The 18,010-nt window shown below is 44.3% G+C and overlaps 1 protein-coding gene across 1 annotated transcript; it reads left to right on the top strand.

Annotated features, from left to right (window-relative positions):
* Window positions 1-3,266: 3,266 nt before the first annotated feature.
* Window positions 3,267-16,709, top strand: LOC140284841 (uncharacterized). The gene is made up of 5 exons (XM_072378845.1): window positions 3,267-3,569; window positions 8,735-8,850; window positions 8,927-9,104; window positions 10,194-10,239; window positions 10,932-16,709. Exons 1-5 carry the CDS (start codon window positions 3,466-3,468, stop codon window positions 15,999-16,001), a joined length of 5,514 nt encoding a protein of 1,837 aa, XP_072234946.1. The 5' UTR covers window positions 3,267-3,465; the 3' UTR covers window positions 16,002-16,709.
* The last annotated feature ends 1,301 nt before the right edge of the window (window positions 16,710-18,010 follow it).

The following is an 18,010-nucleotide window of genomic DNA, read 5'->3' as shown; positions in this document are numbered from 1 at the left end:
TGACAGCACATAACAGAGTCTTAACAACTAAATGCTCGGCTTCCCATATCAGCTCTGGTAGATCTGTGAACAACCAGCAGGCCTGCAAGAGCTCCAAGGCGGGATGAGGCTTGACCACTGAGGGCTTTGTACCTGATAAGGAGGATTTTGCAGGGGAAAGATAGTCTCTCTTGAAGTTGATTTATACTCTGACCTCCACATTTGGAGTCAGCTGAAGGATTTTCAGGTAACTGTTTGAGCACTAAAATGGACCTGAACTAGTCCAGCCGAGACGTGACAAGTGCATCACTGTGGGACAGAAGGCTCAAACTTCTGTGGACAGAAATCACTGTGGAGCCCTGTTTGATGTGTGAATTAAAAGCCCAATCCTAGTTAAAAATTACTCAAAGGGTCCTCATAGTGGCACTAGAGGCCATGTCAAAGTCCTACCCAGACATACACCAGGGGCCCTTTGGATGGCTTGATAAACACAATCCCTTGATCCCCCAAAGGAGAGGAGCCCCTTACCTCTGCAAAATGGAAGGGTAGGGCCAAGTGAAGGAATTCACATTGGACCTAAATTAGGTTAATTCCGTTCATTTCTAAAACCATAGCATCCAACACTCAAGTTACGCCAACTGTGGGACATGAGAGACACATTTATTTCCTCTAATACATAGAACTTTATCTGAGAAGAAGTTCATAAAGTCACTCTGTTAAGTGCTGAGGGAATAGATGTTTCTGCATCACCGTATGTCTCTGTCAACACAACTGAAAGATGGATTAAGTTTTCCTCCATTAACAGCACATAATATGCAGTTACCAGCCTGCACAGGGCTAATTTATGCAGTATGTTATAGGACTTTGCAGGATGAGTAGTATTCAAGGTTGTAGGGGAGGTTTTCATTGCTTTTTGCTTTCACATTCCATAAAATGTTTGGCTTAAATGGAACATCTGAATAGTCAATAATTGCCACTGCATTCCTTCTGCCAGAACTATGAGCATTTTGAAATGTGATTTGAATATGTATGGTGTGCTCTATGAAGGTGACATCCTCATCTTGATGAAAGCTTCGGTTTGACAGAATAATCTATTTTATAGTCAGTAAGATTGTTTTATAATAATGACTTGGAGGATGGAAATCTGACATTTGTCACTGGAGCTCGGCTTCACACGGAGAGAAATGTTTTTGCTTAATGATTTGATAGTTTGGCATTAAAAAAAAAGGGTCAGTTTAAGCTGTTGAGATTCTGGGACTGGAAGAGAGGCTGATTGTTGCGGAATGATGACTGATGATTTAAGATTAAGTGAACTACTCAAACCAGAATCCAACAAATGTTCCAGAAAGTGTATAAAAAAAGGGAGAGGGGGGCTGCTCTTGAATGTCCCAGTATCAAATTAGAAAGAAAAAAGAACAATCAGTTCATTTGTTTACTTGGCTCACATCACAACAACGATACGCTTACACGTTTCGGCACAAAGTCCTTATCCGAACGTGTTCAAGTATGCAGAATAAATAATCAAATAAAAGCCCAAGTGATTCATCAAACAAACAAACCGACACTACAGTGTGTCTATATGCAAAACATCTCCGGTTGAGCCAGTTTCTTCAAAAGATCACCTCTGGCTGATGTTGGGACCCTCTCAGTCACACAAAACCTCAGTAAGGAGGGTGACCCGGCTTCCTCCACCACAGTTTTGCAGTTACATAATCCATATGGCCTGTGTGGGTTACTTGTTTTGTGCTCTGATATTTGGTGTTTCAAAGGTCGTTTAATTTGCCCAACACATCCACAACCACGAGGACATGATAATATAAAGGTCAAATGGGTAGATTTACAATGTATAAAGTCCTCACTTGGAAGGTCCCTCCCAGCATTAGGATTGCATTTAGGCTGTGGAGTGTATTTACACTGTAATGTTTCTGTGGTATGTATTAGTCTACGTGTGTGTGTGTGTGTGTGTGTGTAGGGGTGAGAGGGTACGTTTACATTTGTCAGTTCAACATGTTTACCCATACATAGTGGCTGACGGTAAATTTGTACAGATACCGGAACTCATCCTCCTCATATTTTCAACCAGAAATTGTATCTTGCGTGGCACTTTTGCACATAGAAATCTTTGATTTGAACATTTACTGGAAGAAAAAAAAAGGTTTCTTGCTGTTGACAGTAGTGGCTCAATGCTTTCCACATGCAAATTAGTGCATCATTCATTTGATGATTCATTTGCATGTGTCAACATAACATTTCAGGAAAAATGTCATTCAGAAAATTATGATTTTAATTCAGTTAATTAAATGAGAGTGAACCTCAGGTTTTTGGGGGTTTTTATCTGTAATGTCTTGCATTAAAGTATATTTCAAACCAATGTCAGAAAACAAATCAAAACTATGGGATGTGACAAAAATACTTTACTTAAAATTTTTACACAGAATCTTGGTTTTCGTTTTTCCATTTTTAATAAAGTGTCCGCTAAGAGGTTGATATCAACAGCTGCTTCCTCTTTATTTTGACTTAAATCCATGTCCAGTTCTGCAAAAATAATTGGATTGACCACATGACAAATTTGCTCAGTTGTCCCAGCCCTTCCAGTTCTCGCTCACCGGCAGCCATTGTGGGCAGTTACTTTCCCACTAATGTTTCCTGTGCTCCACTGGGAAAAAATAAAGCATAATGTGTCTGAACAGGAAGAGGGTGCTGTTCTCCCTGTACAAAGAGAGCCAAAAGCTGTCGGGTTTTGGCAGGTGGTGGAGGGTGGGGAAGGGATGCACGCTTGGCATTTCTAAAAGGAAAATAGTCACGGGTCTCATTAACGTCGTTCAACAGAATTATACACCGCGTCTCAAAATCAAATCTGCAAATTTAATCAAACGTACCAACAAAAACATGCTTCGTTTTCCCATAATAAAAAAACTGTTGTAGATCATGTAATATCTGTTGCGTTTGATCAATTGTTCAACTTAAAACATGATGGAAAAAAGTAGGCTATATATTCGTCTCGAGCTCATTTAATTTCGTGCTCGTGTGTTTTCCGAAACAGTTGCCTACACGTGCGTGCAAATAGTTTGTGTGTTAAGTCACTTTTTGGGTAGCTAAATGGGAAATTGTTCTTAAAGTATCTGATGAGAAGTGCAAAAATAATCATCAGAACAAAAAAAAAGGCCCTCTACCGTTTGCCAAACGACGGTTAATGTGTAACCAAATATATGGGTTGTTGAAGGAAAGGGTCAAAGTGATGTTTAAAAGAAAAGGGACGCAGCCAGCGGTAATTACATGGCATCAGTTGTGTCCGGGAGTCCCTCAGCTCCGCTCACCTGTCTGTCACAAGAGGTGTTGAACTTTAACCGAACACGACTTTGAAATTCGCGGATACGTGGCCCGTTGTAAGTGACACTCTGCGGTGAATTCCACGGACAAAAATGTTAAAGATGCTCCACACTCCCAGCCTAAATAGTTAGCGCTTACTAAACCGGTTAAAATAGGATGTCAACAAGTGACGCAGCAGAGCCGGAGCTCAGTGTTGTAGGAGGACATACAGCTACGCCTCTCTGTGGGGCAGCACGACTAACACGGACTGCTACTGTAAGGTAGGTGAAACAGACTTTAAAGTTCACTTTACCTACCCGTTTTTCACAATTATGTCATGGTTGTGCTTTTTACCGAGCTGTTACACGATCATACGCACTCTCGGTGTCTGTTTATGCCTTTTAATGGCGTTCCAAGACGCTCTTATGGGGGATGAAGAGCCCCACACGCCAAACTACGTTTAAATATTCTGACTTTAAACGCTTTGACGCTTGTCTGGAAATATACAAGTGTCAAATCCAAACTAAAATTTCTATGGATTCGTTCGTTCATTTGGGTTATTTCCGCATTCAAATATTGCAGTCATTACATATTTCTGTTGTTCACTGCTGGATAAATCCCACCATATTGGAGGATTTCTTTGACAGTGCGTCGTGGCGGGAACAACTTTTAAAGCCGAGCATAGATTTTTATTTGACTAATATCTGTGTTATAACCCGTTTTTTATGATTGTTGGCGTTACCGGCTATCGAAGCCTAACCTCTGTATATTAAACTGTTGACTTTTGCTTTGGTTTTTGCTGGTTCGCAGGTTTTTGAACAACGTTCAATTGGTGCCTCTTTAACACACAAAGTGACGCATCTGGGCTTTACTGAACCGCCGAGGGTTTTTTTCTCCTAATTACATGCTTTTGACGATATGCCTTCATGAAACGTAGATGTGTTAGTGTTAGTGAGCGTTTGTCTTGCATTTTTTAGAAAACGTGAACCGGCTTCGTCAAGTCGATGTGCACTTCAGGTACAGTGTTGCAGCAGGCGAGCTGATACATGCACACTGGGGTCTGCAGTTCAGCCGTGTGTACACAGAGCTAATGTCTGTGCATGTAGGAGCTATAACTCTGTTAATTCTCTACATATCCTCCTGCTAATTCCCTCTAACCCAATGCACTTGTATACCTAACAATGAGCTGAAAGACAAACACTTATTTTGGAATTCTGACAGGCAGTGAAGGTGTGGCAGCAAAGGGGACAAGTCTCACTCTGTCACGGCCACCTTTTTGTTAACACTTACACTGTGGCCGCAAAAGCCATTAACTTCTCTTTGGCAGTGACTTAAAAAGGAATTTATGGTCTAAATGTTTTTTTTTTCTCTCTGGAGTGGGAACATTAGAAGTGTTCGTCAGTGCTGAGCACACACCCACACTTCAGCTCAGGCTGAATCCTTGTGGTTATGTAAGTGCTAGCTGGCAGATTGGGCACACACCCACAGAGAGGCTGACCTCAAGTGAAAAAAGAACACACCAACCATGTATTAGCCGCATCACGCTGCAGGCCTCTCCGAGACAACAATTAATCATCAGCTCACGCGCCATCAAAGCAAATGAAGCTGCAGACCACAGTCATGATAACTTGCTTTCCACCATCAGCTGAAGGTTGCTTTTGTTTAGTCAGCAGCAGAGTAAATGCCACTATTCCCTGTCCCCCATCATCAAGACCAAATGAAATGCTCGACAACTTGTGCTATTCCTGCACCTAAACATATTTGGATGAATAACGATGAATAACTTGTTGGTTTTGATACTGTAGACTTAAATGTATTATTTGATTCAGTATATTATAAACAATTAAAGGTCAAAACTCTTTAAAACATAACATAAAGGTCAAAGAAGAAAAACAATCAATCTTTAAATGATGTAGACTTATTGAATCAGTGACTTCTGACCAGAAATCTTTGGGGATTTTTAAAGTTTCTTCTGCTGTTTTAAAGATTCATAAGAGTACATAAAATATTCACAGTGTACATCATAAATGCCTGATGGAATCAGTGCGGTTTGAGCAGTTTTTCCACTCTTTGACCAGCTGTCCCTGGGGGACATCTTCATTTTTTGCACTATTGGCTTCTTTTCGCCAATAGTGCAAAAATGTCAGACTGAAAATTTTTCAATGCTCGGGTTGTTTTCCTCTTTCTTTCTTTTTTTTTTTTCTTGAAGATAAAACAAGCAATCCGTGCATTCTCAACATGCACAGAAATCTTTACTGAGAGCAACCACACGTCGACCTCTCCGACTGCAGTCATATGAGCTCTTTATTTTCCACTCATATACGAATGGAATGGAATGCTTTCAGGTGACACGAGAGAATGTGAGAGCTCATTTCCACCTTAGTTTATGACCGAGTTGACTGACTGAGGCTTCATCTGTGAGGCGGAGATGATAGCGTTAAGCTCTCAGAGCCACAGATTGGTGTTGTTGTGCTGCGTATTTTCCCATTAGCCGTGATACATGGCACAGAAATAAGTGTCTGAGGTATATAAACATGTTTCATTGGATTGATTTTAGGCTCTAATGAGTCTCATCTGATTTAAACGCTGCTCAGAGCAGACAGAGAAAGCCATTAAAGTCCAGTCTGATGTTTTATTCGTGTCCTGTCCCGCTCACACTTCCTCCTTCTTTATTGTGGTGAAAGTGTGTGGTTATCTAGTTGTTGGCCCGTGATGCGGTGCCGTAAAACGAAACGGCGCGTTGCCATGTTGGAAACCAAAGCTCGGTACCTGCCCAGGATTGTGCATCACAAAGGTCAGTGAGCTTCAGAATGAGTCAGAAGCACAAGCTTCTTTATTGCTTTGATTGGCTGCAAGTTTGCATATGTGAATGAGAGCAGCTTTAATGGCAGTTCGGCTGCTTTAATATCCATTTATATTTGACTTTTTACAACAAAAAAAAAAGATGCACCCTTTCCCTTGTGGTTCTTTTTTTGTTGTTATCGGCTTCTTCTGTGTACTAAATGGGAATTGGGAAACTTGGGCAGAGCACACAGGCCTATTTGAGTCCAGCTGGGCTTAGAGAGCTTTGATTTTTGTACAGTTTTGCTTTCAAAAGTCTCGCTTTTGTTCCGACTAACTCCATCATTTGTTTTAGGTGTCAAACTAATGCATGTTAGTTTGTCCAAATAAGAGCTCCCTGCGGTCCACCATCACAGGCCAGGCAAATCCCTCACAAAACATGGATCAAGCACAAATGTTGCCGTGATGTGATGAGATTTCCTCTGCCGCCTCCGGGAAAGTAAGGCTTAAAAACACACTTGAAGGTGTGTTATTCTTGGCACAGTTGGAGAACATGACGATCCCCTGCCCTCGCTCCTCACGCCTCTCTCTGCCTCTTTAGTTTAGTCATGTCATGGCAAGCTCTGATCGAGAACACACTTTAATGAGGCCAATGAGCTGCCCCCGAAGGCAAGGTGTGATGCTGAAATCTGCGACTCCGCATTGATGGTCTGTGATACTGTAAAAGAGCAAGAAGAGGCTAATCAACACGTGTCATGCGCTTCAAAGAAATTTCCACTCACTTTAAAACTCCTGTTTGACTCGAGAAAAAAAGAAAGGAGAAAGTGATTCTGAAACAACCTGTTATAAATAATGTGTAGTCTTTTCATGGGCGGTGTTTACTGAACAAAGGTTGCGGCGACAGTGATGCGCTCGTCTTTGTCCTGCTGTCATCGTGCGGTGAGGACAGTTTGGCACAGCAGCGTGGGTTCAGCGCTGAGTCGCTGCAGCGAATGTGAATATGCATGTTTGAGTGGGTGTGTTCGCTCTGCTCGTGAAAGAAAGTGTTGAGTCGTTACATAAGCCCTGCTTATCGGCGCAGCCCCGTCCGAGCGATAAGATGAGAGAAGAATGGCCGTTTGTTGTTTTTTCTCCGGGCTTTGCTTTCTGCCTGCTTTACATGCTGTGGAGATTACATGACAGCAGACTGAGATAACATGTCAAACGTCAAAGACGTGATGTTGAGATGTTGAGTGTAAACAGTTAATTGACGAGTTGAGATGAATTTGTTCGCAGATTGTTCAGGCTTTTTCACAGTTTTGGAGCGAACCATTCCAAGTTTTGGGTGGGCACAGAGCTCCTCGTGGTAGCAGTTTTTTCCAGGCTGATGTAGAGTTTTGTTCTGAAATCCAACTGAATAGGAATCAAAGTGCATCCCCTTTTCTTTTTTTTACACAGGATTATAGGTCCTCAGATAACAGGACTGACGATTTTATTTTCTATAAAACATCAACTTCAAAAAAAGAGAAAGAAAAAAAACTGCAGCAGTGCCCAACATGATATGTGGAGGAAATGTTTAAGAAGAACAAACCCCGATCTACTGTCAGATCTTGATTTGGTTTAATGTAAAATATGCACAGTTTTCCTCAAAGATAGCAGCCAGCAGGGAGAAAGATTTTAAATTTGATTGGTTGATGGCAGAAAACAAACCGAAAGGATATTGCAAATGGTTAAAAAAAAGCTACTTAAGATGCTTTTTTTTTTCCAACATTCCGGTCATCACAGCCAGCTAAATTCTTAGTGTGTTTTGTTATTATTTTATCAGGGTTTTTCAAACACTTCAGAGAGCTCGACTTCCAGGAACCAGGCGCTCAGCCCACACACACACACACACACACACACACTTGGGATTCATATAAACTCAGGATGTGTTGGAATGACCGGCTCGTCGCTCACATTGTTTTAAGCCGAGGCCCTGACGGTACACATAAGCAGTAATTAAACAATTAAATCATAAAGTAGCAGTCTTGATCCAGTTTCCTTCTGCCAGGCGTTCAGTTTGGGTCCATTTCAACCGGCTCACGCCTCTTAAAGTGGACTTTTAAAAGGATATAAATGCCTATAATCATACTCAGCTGACCTGAGATATGAGCAGTTGTGATCATGTGATCATTACGTTAGTTTGTCTTGTTAGAAAGGTTGTACAGAAAAAGAAACACCCATTAAATTGAGTGGAACGCCGGTGAATTTAAACACCCATTGAACTTTGGCTCAGACCAGTATTTTCTTGTACAGTTGCAAAGTAGAGCGCTGGGCTTGGCAGAGACTGCTAGCTGATGTCCTGTGTGCGAGCGACTTTGGCCTAAATCTTATACAGCAGCAGCAGTTTTATGTGCGTGTGTGTGTGTGTTAATTGGGTCACGGCTCAGAAATGCCACCGTAACCTGCTGCCACTCTGTTCTGCAGATAAAATCAACCACTGTGTGAGATTTAACTTGGAATGCTCCCAGTCCTCAGTGAGTGTGACAGTTATTTTCAGTGGTGCAGAAAAACTAGTTTGTAACCGCTGCAAACCCTCTGCTCTTAGTAGCCACACTTCTCACATGATAATACGCATGTTTATCTGTCTGGAACCAAGGATTAACAGCTTGCTTCTTTTTTGTTTTGGTTTTTTTTTTTTCTTTAGGGAACAAATCCAGAAATTACAGGAATTTGGAAGTTTCAGACGCGAAAATCATCGCGGTGATACAGCTCCAGCTGAGCGGCGGCTGTCAGCCAAAGGGCCGGATGACACACGCAAAGGTAAAGCTCACGTCAGGACTCTGTTCGGTTTGAATCTGAGTCGGGAAATGATTTTTGTATTCTGGATCTGTTGCAGCACGAATTTTAAGCTCAGATGGACTCAGAAAGGACGAGGCTCCTCGTTGCGCTCACTCAGATGTCCACACACAGAGCTCCGCCGGGCCCAGTTTCACCTCCTGCCTCCTTTTGAGACTCTCCAAACCAGAGCTAAGACTCAAGAGGAATTTAGAGCCCTTGTCAAGTCAGCGCTACAGGTACTTTGTCTTCCAACATTTAGTCAAACAGCAACTGAACCACTGATCCTGGTCCGTGGAGTGCAGTCTGAAATAGTCTGTCCCCTCCATAAATAGGGAATGGAACTTCAAAAACTAGGACCTGACAGTAACTGTGGGAGTGTGTGTCTTGCATAAATGAAATGTTTCCTCGTTATGATAAATATTTAACCTCACACTCTGAAATCCAGTGTCAGGAAGCCTGACTCCACATTCTCACAGTTAATGTGTCACATAGTTTCACGAATCATCCACCTGTGGCTCGCTTCTCCACACAGATTCCTCTTTATGTCGGCAATGCAAGAGAATTCCAAGTCATTTTATGTTGGGCTTGGTCTTTGATTCTTTAGTCCGATTCAGATGCTATCTAATCAGCACAGTTTTCCCTCTGCATGTTTGCATGCCGCTGCGTGATATCCCCCAGATTATGATAAGCTTGTAAGCAAAGGTCACTGATTGGACAGGCTTTATTGGTTCAATGAAGGACCCTCCCTCTGAGTGCCTGCTGTCCTCCTTCGCTCACAGGAGGCGAGCATAAACTTATAGAGACATCTTTAACCGATCTTGAATGTGCACAGCATGCAAATGTGTGACCCCGTGCCGGATATAAAACGCTCTGGAAGCGTTTGCATGAGCGCCCACGAGGTGTGACTTTTAAAGCCCATGTGACGCTGGGAAAGCTGTATAGCAAAAGAGGACAGGAGAGGAATGCTGGCGATCCCGTCCGTTGGCATTGCTGTGCAAAATGTTCAACGCATAATCCCTCAAATGTTTCACACAAAAACGTTAGTGTGGAACGTGGGAACGCTGAGTGTCTGAGAGCAGAAAGGACTCTGAAAGTTGTTATTTAGGCGTCCCTGCTCATGCACTGCTTTAGTGTTTCTGTTCTTGTTATTTCACCGATAAGTTTCTCGTATCTCATCGATTATTATACACATTAAGTAGTTTCCATTCTGCAGCAATGACACAAAGGGAGAAATCTGCACCCATCTCAACAGATCATCATATCAGATATGATAAGACAGTGTTCAAAGACTGATTTACTGTTTTCTCTCTGTCCTCTGTTACCAGCTTGACTGAACCACTGCAGGTTTGGACCCAGGACAGCACCTCCCAGGTAAAGATCAGCAGGCAAGATCATGATATGTCTTAACAAAGTGCTGGTTTAAAATGTAAAATCAGAAGAAGAAAAAACAATTTGAAAAAAATGAATATCACGTCATCCCATAATGTTCCCAGGGACATCAAACATACAGGCAACAAGCTTTTACCTTCTCGGCTCTTTGACAGCCGCCTGACAGTTATCCGAGAGGAGATTGTTTTATGTGACACTTGAAAAACATCAGAGATTGATGATTATTTCAGCAGTCAGCGAAGAGAGGGTGTGTGTGTGTGTGTGTGTGTTTTTCTGCGTGTGTCCTTGGAAGTGTCTCTTGTCTTTCAAGATAACCTGTTTGTCAGGGCCCAAGCATCTTAAATAGTTACACCATGGGAACGGACCGTTCTTACTGCTGCTTACCTGCTTCACATTACTTTACCCACAATTTGCATCGGTGCGATGTGAGAGGTGCAGGTTTACATATGAAAACAAGTCGGTTTTATTGATGCAGCCGGACACGCCTAATGTGCAGCCAGTTGGCAGATATCTAGCGTGGGGTATTGTGTGGTCACATGGCTCGTCTAGTAGCAAAATGGGAATATGGAGAAAATAATCAGGTGCTTAGCAAATTGTAAAAGTTTATAACATATGAGCACAGGTAGTAAATATCCTTAGTTATCTTTAATTCTCTGTTCTACTTATCTTAACAGGTTAACGGACGAGCGTCATCACCAGGAACCTGCAGTGTGACCTCGTTATCAGAGACGCATTTATTTCCACCACCGAGGGAAGAAGAGGTTGTCACAGTTGTTAACCATGAACAGGAGATTACCAAAGACTCTCCAGTTCTTTCAAATTGTGACTTGGGACCGCGTGAGCTTGAGGCCTTACACTTACCTCCATGTGGGTCACAACAAAGGAGTTTCACTGGATCTTTAACTGGAACTGAGAAAAATAAGCATATAAAAGACAATCCGAAGCTTGAGTCTGACCCCTCTGCAGACATGTTGTCTTCTTCCGTGGCGACAGTTCTTGCCCCTCACTGGAGTGGCCGACTGCGGCGAAGTAAAAGATTTGATGGAACAAGCTATCCAGAAACTCAGGGGAACCTGCAAGATGTTGCGAATGCAAACCGTGACCGGGCTTTTCAGCCGGCTCAGAACCAGCATCGGGGGGTGAGTGTGTTGCCAGGTGGCTCACGCTACCCAAGGACTGTCTCATCTCTTAGCACCAGGAGAAATACAGTGGGCTGGTCAGCTAAGAGCGATCCCTCCAGCTTGGACTTTGAATCAAAAAGGGACCTGACTCAGACTGTCTCTTTGGATGCAGGGGCTATAAGCCCTTCAGCCACCACTCCATCCTCTGGGTCTCTCCTCTTACGCGATCGAAATGAAGAAAGGAGGAATCCTCATACTGGCCACCAAGGAGCTTTAAGCTCAAACCCAGCAACCAGCGGTCTCCTTCTGTCTTATAGAAAATTCGACTCTAATGGCAGAAACTCTGATTCAACCTCCATCAGCTCTTCAAATGGTCAAAATGGAAAACCCTGTACAACGCAACTCTCTCAAACCCTTCTAAATAATAATGGGCAAGAGAGGCAGAAGCCCCTCCTTTCCCCGTCATCTCTTTCTTACAGGACAACTGAACCTGGACCCGTCCTCTCCCCAACATATTCCAATCACAGGGAGAGGAACATGTCAGACACACTCTTCTTTTCAACCTCTATAACAAACAGAGATGCAGAAAACAATCTCCTCACCCAGCAACCTCAGGCGATGAATAGAGTTCAGACCAGTCTTAGATCTTCCAAACAGACATTTCAGAGTAAAGGTCCACCTGATAGGCAACAGAACCATGGAGGTTCGGAGAAACCAATCTCAGAGACCTTCACGTCCTTGCCCAGACATTCCCCTTATGATCACTCTAACCTCCTGAAAGCTCATTCTCTTCCGAGACGAACCACCCTGACATCCACTTCTTGGTGGAAACAGGTTTCCCCGGAAGTCAGCTCTCCTGACACGACCAACATCAAAAACGAGCCAAAAACAGCCGTAGTTCCACCCTTTAACCGCAATAGTGACATGGCCCCTAACAGTCTATCTGCCAACAAAAGACCGGTTAGTCAAATTCCCGGTAACAGAGACCACAACAACACAACTGAGCCTGTTTGGAAAGGTAACATGAACCTTGCTTTGAATACACAGTCGCCTGAATCAGAGAGGCTGTACAAGCAGCACTATGGCTCAAATTTAAACAACAGAGAGCCACAGAAGCCCCACATTATGCCAGATGGTTTGTCTAGATCTAATATTAGCAGAGCTACAACACAAATAACACTGACACACACCAGGGATCCCAGCAAACGCAGTGTAAATAATACTGCATTTACAGCACGTGTAACAGAATTCTCACCCAATTCTTTAAATCCCAGGAGCCCAAATCCCCCCCGAGACAGCAGCAGCAAGTTAAAAAGTATTGATTGTGTTCCTAGAACCAGCACCACCCCCGCACCTCACAACATGGACTCACAAAAGTTTACCAAAAGCTCTCTTTCTCTTGATTTCACCCCCACTCTCAGCAGTCAAACTCCAACTTCTCAAACTGCCTCCAGCCAGCCCCCAGCCCTGAACACTTTTCCCTTTCATTCTCATCCAGTTTCCTCTGAGACCAGTGCTCACGCTTCGTCATCCCTAACACCAAAATTCACCAACAAAGCCAATGTCACACCTCTTGGCTTTGAAAGAAGCTATCCCAGCATTTCCAAACCTTTTCACCCTAAAACTGTGCCCAGCACAGTGAACTCTTTCTCCAAAGCAAGGTGCAGCCCCGTATCCACCAGCTCCACCACATCTTCCTCTACCGCTGCCCCCAGCCTATCCCTCCTCTGTGTACCTGCCACTCCTGCCAGTACATCTCCCACTTCATTCACTGCCTCCTCTCTGCTAACGCCCCCTGCAACTCCAGTCATTACTAGCCCCAACTCAGAAACTTCCAGTCCCAAGGGAGGAAGCATATTCTCCAACAGCCCAGACAGAGAGCTAAGGAAACCGCAGGGGCTAGAAGGAAAGAAAGGGAGGCGAGTAACATGGGGGGATTCAGTGGATGTGCACTACGCAGAGCCCGTCTCTGTGGAGAAGCCAGATCCACCTGAGGTCCGAACAAACCCCGTATCACCTTCAAAACGTCCCCAAAGTTTTCCCTCCATCTTCTCCTTTCTACGCTCAGGTAGCCCGGGAATAGGTCCGTCCCCCATTGGCCCCCCTGACCCCAAGAATGCCAGCATACAGGTGGGAAAAGGAGGGAAGTACCGCTCCCTGTCGTCTGACTCTGCTGACTTAGCAGCCAGAGAGCGTGAGAAAAATAAGCAAAGAGCTGGTGACTCTGTGATCTTTGACCAGGGGAGAGCGGATCCGAGAACACCCAGACAGGAACGGACGCTCTCAGTGGAGTCTGGCATGGTTCAGTATCGTTCTTCTGCCCCTCTCTCCCTCCCTCCTGACTTCTCAAGTCGTTATAAGCTTCGTTACAGCTCCCCGCCTTACTCCGCTCTCATGTCTAACAGGCAGACACAAGGAGAGTCCAACACGACGCCACACAGATTGCCTCTCTTTTCACAACCCTCTCAGTCAAATTATACCCCACAACTTTCCACAAATAAGGACTCATCTGCAGCCACGACTTTATCCACGACCACACCATCTTTGTCACCTGTCAGGCCAGCCTTTTCCCTCTCCTTGCCCTTCCAAAAGACACCTGCTACCCAGAGAAGTCCTGAGCGTGGGCTTTCAGACACCAACGATCCCAACAATAATGACCAAGATCGTCCAGTTAGCCACATAGAACTTCTGGACAACAGAGTTCTTATCCGCACACAATCTCTGCCGGGTGATAAGGAACACAGCTTCTCCTCAACATATGTAACTGAGACGCTGGTTTACAGCATTAAACCCAAAGTAGATGAAGCTTCAGCTGCCCAAAGGGGCACCACACCTAGAACTTTGCAACATAATGCAAACACACCAGTTTCTTTGGAGACCAAATTAAGTCAGCAGCCACACGCGGTGCGGCGTGGAGAAGCAGGCAGCCAATCATGCAGTCCCTCAGATCAGAGCTCTAATGGCAGCGGGTCAAGAGAGAGTCAGTCCCGCGATTATGAAAGCAGCAACAGAAGCATGAAGGAGAGTAAAAGCAGATTTTATTCAGTTGAAGTCAGTAATGAACAAAGCCCAAAGAGAAGCCGGTTTGCTCTGAAGAAAAGTGACAGTGCACCAAACTCTGTTTTATCAAGGACAGACTCAGATAGAGTCAGCAAGAGTTATAACAAGATGGACCAGGTTTTTAACAAACTCAGGCAAAAATTCAGCTCCAGACGGTCTGACGATGATCTGACATTTCCATGGAAATGGAGGCGAGCCTCCCAAACGCCTTCTCTGAGTGGATGCAGTGACGTCAGCAGTGTCAGCGATAACAGCGCGGACAGTACCAAGACTCTGGAGGACCGGGTGCAGGACACAGGGATGGCGCTGAGCGACAACACGGTGGAAACCGATTGGACACGCAATAGATATCCTCTCACGCCACCCCCAGCTGTTGGAGACACAACGGCAGGATATCAGCTGTCTGTTTGGTCGGAAAAGCCGGCCAAAGAAGTTGTCCAAGATGAGCAAAAAGGTGCAGACAACATGGCTGACAGTAAAGTTCATCTGTCAGTGCACAACCCAGCAAAGGGCCAGTTTGAGTCGTATGAAAACAGCGACACAGACTTTAAAGCAACAAACCAGTTCTTTGCTTGTCGAGACCCTAATGCCAGTCCCATTGGCAATTGTCCTGCTCAGTGCAGGAAGTCTACACCCAGCCCGCGGAGTCCCTTCTCCCCCTTTTCCTCTCTTGCTCCTGTTTCCCCGTTTCCTTCTCCTGATGCGACAGACGACAGCGTCTTCTACAGCCCAAAGCTGCAGCGCCGCAGGGAGTCCTCCTCCCCATGTGAGCCAAGAGAAGGATTCAGTTTAAGGAGCTCAAGAAGCCGGGCCTCCATAGGTCCTCCAAGCGCGAGCCCGGGACAGGACAAGGAGCACCTGGCTTCCTCGTATGCGGACTTAAAGTATGGCATTGAGCCTGGAAGATCCTTTTCTGTTAGCTCAGTGCTCTCCAGTCGGCCCTCAGGCCCTGGACGGATCTCCACTGGATCCAGGTTCATGAGTGTGGGTGACCTCTCTCAGTCCGCTTTGTCTTGTGGAAGTAATGGCAGAGACTGGGATCAGGGCTCTGTCACACCTGACTGGACCAGAGAATTTGGTTACCAGGCAACTAATGACCGTAGAAGGTCATACTTGGCCGCTGATCCGAGTACAATGAGATCCAGATCTCTCCCTCGCTCCCTGACGCGCTGCTTAGCAAACTGGAGCTCAGGAGTTCCTCCTTCCCAACCTGTGGCTGCCACCGCCTCAAAGCCTGCTCGCCTTCGCAGTCCTAACATGAACACTTGTCACTTTGCGTGGGATACACAGGGCCCCCCGACCCCTCCTCCAACACCTCCCCTGTCACCAGTGTCCAGGCGCATGTCGAAACCTCCCAGCCTTTCCTCTCCTACCTTTCCCGGCTCATCGGGAGCACCGCAGCAGGTGGACGCCCAATCCTCCAGAAGGCGTTTGCCCTCCAGGGATTATGTGTCAAGCCTCAGCGCATTTGACGAATCCTCAGACAGCAGCTCTGACACCACGACAGATGATGAATATTACTTAGAGGCAGATGAGGATGGTGAAAAGGAGACGGAGCTGTGAACCACAGAGCATCAGTTTTAAAACATAGGGTCATATTTTGCGATGATCTCTGTTTTGTCTTTTTGCTTTTGTTTATCTCACTGGAAGAGGGCACGGGGGGGCTGTGGGTCACTGACTGGACTTAGTTAGAGTTGGTAAGAGGATGTGATACTGTATGAGACAGCCTGATTAGCAGCATTGTATGAAATGAATTGTAAGTATGTACAGTATACTGTATAAGACAGCTGAATAACAAATAGCTATTGTCCACCATTTATGGTCTGGTATGCATGGCAGAGGTGTGCGGTACACATAGCTGTGTGTGTGTGTGTGTGTTTTAAAGAACAAAATGCTCTCTGTGATGTTAGGCTTTTGGCACAGGTCTAGTGTTTACGTGTGCTCTTAAAAACTGTAAGTACTGAGGGAATGGGATAAACGTGTCATCATCCGATATTTCATGATCTCTGTTGAAGATTGAAAGCAATTTAGCCAGAAAATGTAAGCTTTAAGCGAAGAACAAAAAACTTTTATTTTCTTAACAACTTTTTTTTTAAAACTGGTGTTGCTACAGAAACTCTAGATTGGGATGAAACATAATCACGGTATGATTACCTTTTGTCATCAAACATTTGAAAGAACTCTGTATAGCGGCTGCTCTTATTTGCACAGTGACAATTTCAAATCCTAATATATCTATTTTATAAATAAATCTGACGTTTCTAACCGAAACTCGTGTCTTGGGTTGTTTTTTTTTTTTCTTTCTTGGATGCACTGTCGCTGCCTCAGCAATCACTGTCACAATCGAAAGTTTCAAAGCAACTGAGAAGGCGTAATTACGGTGTAATTACAGACAAAAGGAGTGAATCCTGACACCACCTTCCAGTCTGCTTTGAATATCTCTGACATAATGAATCACATTATCCTGGATGCCGTCCACTTTTTAAATAGTGTGTACTGTAGGTGGGGCACTCACATTATTTAGCTGGGTGCTCCCTGTGTTTTTTTGTTTTTTTCAGCCATAGCAACCAATAAACCGCTGTGGTGATGGTTAATTAAAACCTCCTTTGCACGCATAATCAATGCTTCACACTCTTGGTGGCGGTGTACTTTGTCTTGACAGTTTTTCACACCGAGGCAGTACATTCTGCTTTGTATTGTCAACTATGATATCATCTGGGAAGGGCATGGCTGGCTCAGATCATCTGTCCCTTATGTCATGCGAAAAGGAGAGTGCACCACTGATGAGGTGAATCACTTGTTCCAGCCTTTAGCCTCGTCCACAGCCCTCTGTGTCAATGGTGAGAGGTCAGGCTGGGCGTTTGCTGATAAAAGGACAGACAGGAAGCTTTGTTGGAACCTATTTAGCGTTGTAAGACGATAAAAGTCAAAAGTGTCAATATTTAATCACTGCGATCGGCTATTTGTTGTATTGGGAGCGGGCTTTTATAGGAGGAAGTGCACATGTACTTTGGATGTGTGAAGTACCAGAGCAATCGGAGCTCCCAGCAATGAAATCGAGTCGCTTTTATTCAAATAAGGGACTTTCAAAAGAAATTTTTAAAAGACGCAAGGAAGCCTTGCTTTGCTCTTAGTGTCTTGTTATATAAAAATGTTAGGCTGCAAGCTCTGCTGTATCGGCTTTTTAACGAAAGCATCGCATTTCATCTCAGAGAGAGTTTGGTTTTCGTGTGTCCTTGCATGCTCAGATGCAGAGTGCACTGCAGGTTCAAAGTGAAAGTGTTACCAAACAAGAAGAACTGCTTTGGGCGCTTATTTAGTCATAAAACTGATATTACCTCTCCCTATAAAATTACCTTGTGAGGCCGGTGAGTGAGCGGTGCGTTAGGTAACACATAATCAGCCTAATACCCTGGCTTTATTTTCCTTTTTTGATGTTTTTCATGCAACACTTTCACAGTAAACTCTATAGCAAGTTCCTCTTGACAGTTTAAGCTCTTTTAAGCATCTTACCCCTCAGCCCATGACTCTTTGTGAACATAAGGTTTTTAGAATGGTAAATGATCAAAGTA

The sequence above is a fragment of the Leuresthes tenuis genome, unplaced genomic scaffold (genome assembly GCF_036924035.1).
Source record: "Leuresthes tenuis unplaced genomic scaffold, fLeuTen1.0.hap1 SCAF_24, whole genome shotgun sequence".
Taxonomy (NCBI): Eukaryota; Metazoa; Chordata; class Actinopteri; order Atheriniformes; family Atherinopsidae; genus Leuresthes; species Leuresthes tenuis.
This window is presented reverse-complemented; position numbering and strand designations above follow the sequence as displayed.

What these genes read in the sequence shown, in the direction of transcription:
- LOC140284841 (XM_072378845.1), top strand. Translation starts at nt 3,466, where the DNA reads ATGTCAACAAGTGACGCAGCAGAGCCGGAGCTCAGTGTTGTAGGAGGA. An exon ending in TTGTCAAGTCAGCGCTACAG is followed by an intron (nt 9,105 to 10,193) that starts GTACTTTGTCTT and finishes CTCTGTTACCAG; the next exon opens with CTTGACTGAACCACTGCAGG. An exon ending in CCCAGGACAGCACCTCCCAG is followed by an intron (nt 10,240 to 10,931) that starts GTAAAGATCAGC and finishes TTATCTTAACAG; the next exon opens with GTTAACGGACGAGCGTCATC.